This window comes from Cheilinus undulatus, linkage group 19, assembly GCF_018320785.1.
Source record: "Cheilinus undulatus linkage group 19, ASM1832078v1, whole genome shotgun sequence".
Taxonomy (NCBI): Eukaryota; Metazoa; Chordata; class Actinopteri; order Labriformes; family Labridae; genus Cheilinus; species Cheilinus undulatus.
Window position 1 is genome coordinate 13,339,162 of NC_054883.1, and position 3,339 is coordinate 13,342,500.

At 36.4% G+C, this 3,339-nt stretch overlaps 1 protein-coding gene across 1 annotated transcript; it reads right to left on the reverse strand.

The window, feature by feature from the left end:
- Positions 1–588: 588 nt before the first annotated feature.
- On the reverse strand, positions 589–3,048 carry LOC121527317 (cystatin-B-like). The gene is made up of 3 exons (XM_041814238.1): positions 2,888–3,048; positions 2,682–2,783; positions 589–890 (listed from the first exon to the last, which is right to left on the reverse strand). Exons 1-3 carry the CDS (start codon positions 2,957–2,959, stop codon positions 762–764), a joined length of 303 nt encoding a protein of 100 aa, XP_041670172.1. The 5' UTR covers positions 2,960–3,048; the 3' UTR covers positions 589–761.
- Positions 3,049–3,339: the final 291 nt, after the last annotated feature.

Here is a 3,339-nt window from a genome sequence, read left to right on the forward strand (position 1 = left end):
GCTTTCTTTGAGAAGCTAACAGTGCTAACGTTAACAGACTGTACTAGTATCACACTTGGTAAAAGCTTCATGACAAAGCTGCATTTTATTTTCAACATCCTGTAAAATGTTTAAAAGTATCAGCCCCAGCCTCAACTCCCACACCTTCTCCTCTAACCACTTCTCCAAAAACTGTCATTTACATGCACACATCACTGTATCAAAAAGGTGACTTGCTAGCTAGGGACACAGTGGAGCTTTAAGGGGCTCACTCTCTGATACGGGTTTATAAGATTTGCAAATCATTGCATTTTATTTTTATTTTTTTTACATCTTACATGGTACTCCAGCATTTTTAGAATTGTGGTTGTATAAAGTAGACTAAAACAGCATCAGAAGGTGACTGCATGATCTAAATATTCTAAATGTCATTCAAAAGTAAGGCACTATTTAATCTACAGTAGAACCTGACACAAATGAAGACTTTCTTTTTTAATTTTACTGCACTTCTAAAGAAATCTATCTTTTCATGTTCATGATCTGTAGATGTCTGTTAGTTATAACAATTACATATAAATTAAGAAAATAAACACTTAATAGCACAACAAAAACTGTGAATCATTTATTCATTCATTTCATACAAAACAGTTCCATTTTAACATCTTTGAAAATGATGTACAGTATCTAAATAGTATGGAGCAATGTTTCACATATGGAGCATGATTATTTGTCATGACTGACTAGAACAAGACTACTGTTTATAGGTGCAGCTGCTTTTCCCTTTAAAAGTACTCTATAGGATCATCATGGCTCTTGGATTGCTGAATACTGTGCAGTGAAGTTTCTTCTTCACAATGTGGAAGTGGTTTATGAGCACGAAGATGAATATGATCCTCTCCTCCCACGTGGACCTGGAATGAAACAAAAAGGGAATTCTTAAAGATCTTCAAACCCAATTTACATTTTTAGGCCACTTGAAGGGAGCAGAAACAAACCGATCCTCTATGTAGGTGTGGGAAAACACCTATACACCAGTATAACTCAAACAATATCGATACCTGTTTAAGAACCATGGGAGCAAAACAGAAACCCTTGGCACCCAGTGTTGGTACTTTCTTGTTTTGATAAACAGTAATTGCACACCAACTTCTGCACACTGTTTAACTGAGCAAATACACTGCAAATGTGCCTGAATGTTGATAGTATATTTATGCAATATATTAATCATTTAAGTTAAATCTATTGTTTTAGACAAAAGGTATCAAAGGTGTCATAGATACATAAACAACCAGAACTTAAGGTAAATTTTTAAATGTGTCAATAAATCAACCTCAATCTAGGGAGCTGAGCTTCTTAGAGTAAGTGACAGAGCCGGTAAACAAGTGGACTTGGACTAGACAGAAACACACCTACAAGGAAAAGTATTTGGATGAGATGATACACCTGTTCCACGATTCCTGATCAGAGTAAGCTCTCTGTAAAACACTTCCCCACGCTCATATTAAACCAGATAATACAGGCGCAAGTTGCAGTTACAATGATACACTGAGAAATCACGGGTTAACTGCTGTTCAATCAGATGTAATCACTGGTAGGTCTAAACAATTTGCAAAAATAATCGAATTGCGATTTTTCCCTCTCCAATATTGCAATTACAATTTAACATGCCATTATTTTTGGGTTATTCATCTTACATATTTTTCAGTACAGATAAGAAAATCTTTAAATAAGAAATGATTATTTTGGCTCATATTGCAAATTTGATATCAATTGCTAAATTGACGAGGATGAAAATTTTTGTGTCAATCTTGTTTTAAAGAAAAACATATTTAATAGTAAAACAGGGATTTTTTTATTTAAAAAAAGGAATGCATAGCCTTCATTACACAGCAGGCGGGCCGTGTGATGCTTTGTTAAAGCTTGAAAAACTGAGTGCACTAAAACTCTGTACATAAGTCAAAAGGAACAGCTTTAACGCTCTCCTTCATAGTGTTGTTGGCCTATCACTGCACGTACCCACTGTTGTGCAGAGACACTGAGCCATTATGCAGTTATTTGGTAATCTCTTCTTTTGATTACCAAAAATTGCAGAGAAATCCTAAAAACACTACCTAAATTATACAAAAACAATGCTGATGTATGTCGTCTACCTGAGCAGTGCCAAAACAATTGTGTGGTTTTGACAGGATGTTACATACAATTTTTCATAAATTCATCCCTCTCCCTTGCAACTGCCGTTATCATTTCGGTACTTTAAAATACAATGACCATTACAACAACAAAGACTATATCCATTTAAAACATGTGGTATCGAGAAAGAATTACACAATCAACATTTGTACATTTTGATTTTGTTTTATTAAAGTTTCCTTAGCCTTCTCACTTTTTAAAAACACAGTATTCTATTCTAGTATTAGTAGTCTAGATTAAGATGTTTATTATGTACATGATTAAAAAAAACATCTTAGTCTGTTCCTTTTGCAGTCAAACAACTGCCCTGCCTTTATTCTTTGCACTGGAAAATATCAAAAACTCCTCACAGGAGCTTAAACTAGCCAACCAGATATGATGTTTGGCACTGAGGGTACACAGTATTTTTTCTTGCTGTTGAGTAGTAGGGTAAAAAACAAACAAACAGGGACTTTTTAAACCCCCAAGTATACATGTCAGCCCTTACTATTGTTGGTGTAAATAATAATTACCTTGATGAAGTAGTTGGTCCCAGCCACGATCTGTGTCGTGTAGGTCTTCGCTACGAAAACAACAAATGTCTTCCCAGCTTTTTCCTCCGCAGCTCCCTTTAGCTAAGAAATAGAGGTAAAAGAAAACAAAACATGAGCGGCCCCGCTCACAGTGAATGGAGAGTTTCGAAGTCGTATTGTCATAAACATGGTAGATTTATTCTTACGCTCTCAACAAGCTTCTGGATCTCTTGATCGGCTGGCTGTGGCTTTCCTAGCCCTCCACACATCATCGGCATTTTGAAGTTTTTCTGTGGAGTCAATTTCACGAAAAACAGACGAGACCGATGTGAGTTTGCCTCTGTCAGATGTTTAAGTTGAATCAGGAAATCATATGACTCAGGAGTTTGCAGCGTCAGTGGGCTGTACCATCAGTGCGCAGTCAAAGGGGTGGTCTGTTTTGATTGAATCCATTACTTTGTCACAGCCCGACTAAAACATACAGTCTACAAGACCTTTATAGATATGATGTGGTTTATGTTCGTTTTATCGCGTGTAAAACAGCAGAGTTGTGAATTCTTAAACATATACTTCAGTAGTCTCCTCTTTTTCGCTCTCGCTACTGACAAAGTGGGTTAGTCCGAGGCGCGGCTGTGTTTGGTTTAGATAGAACTGCTGA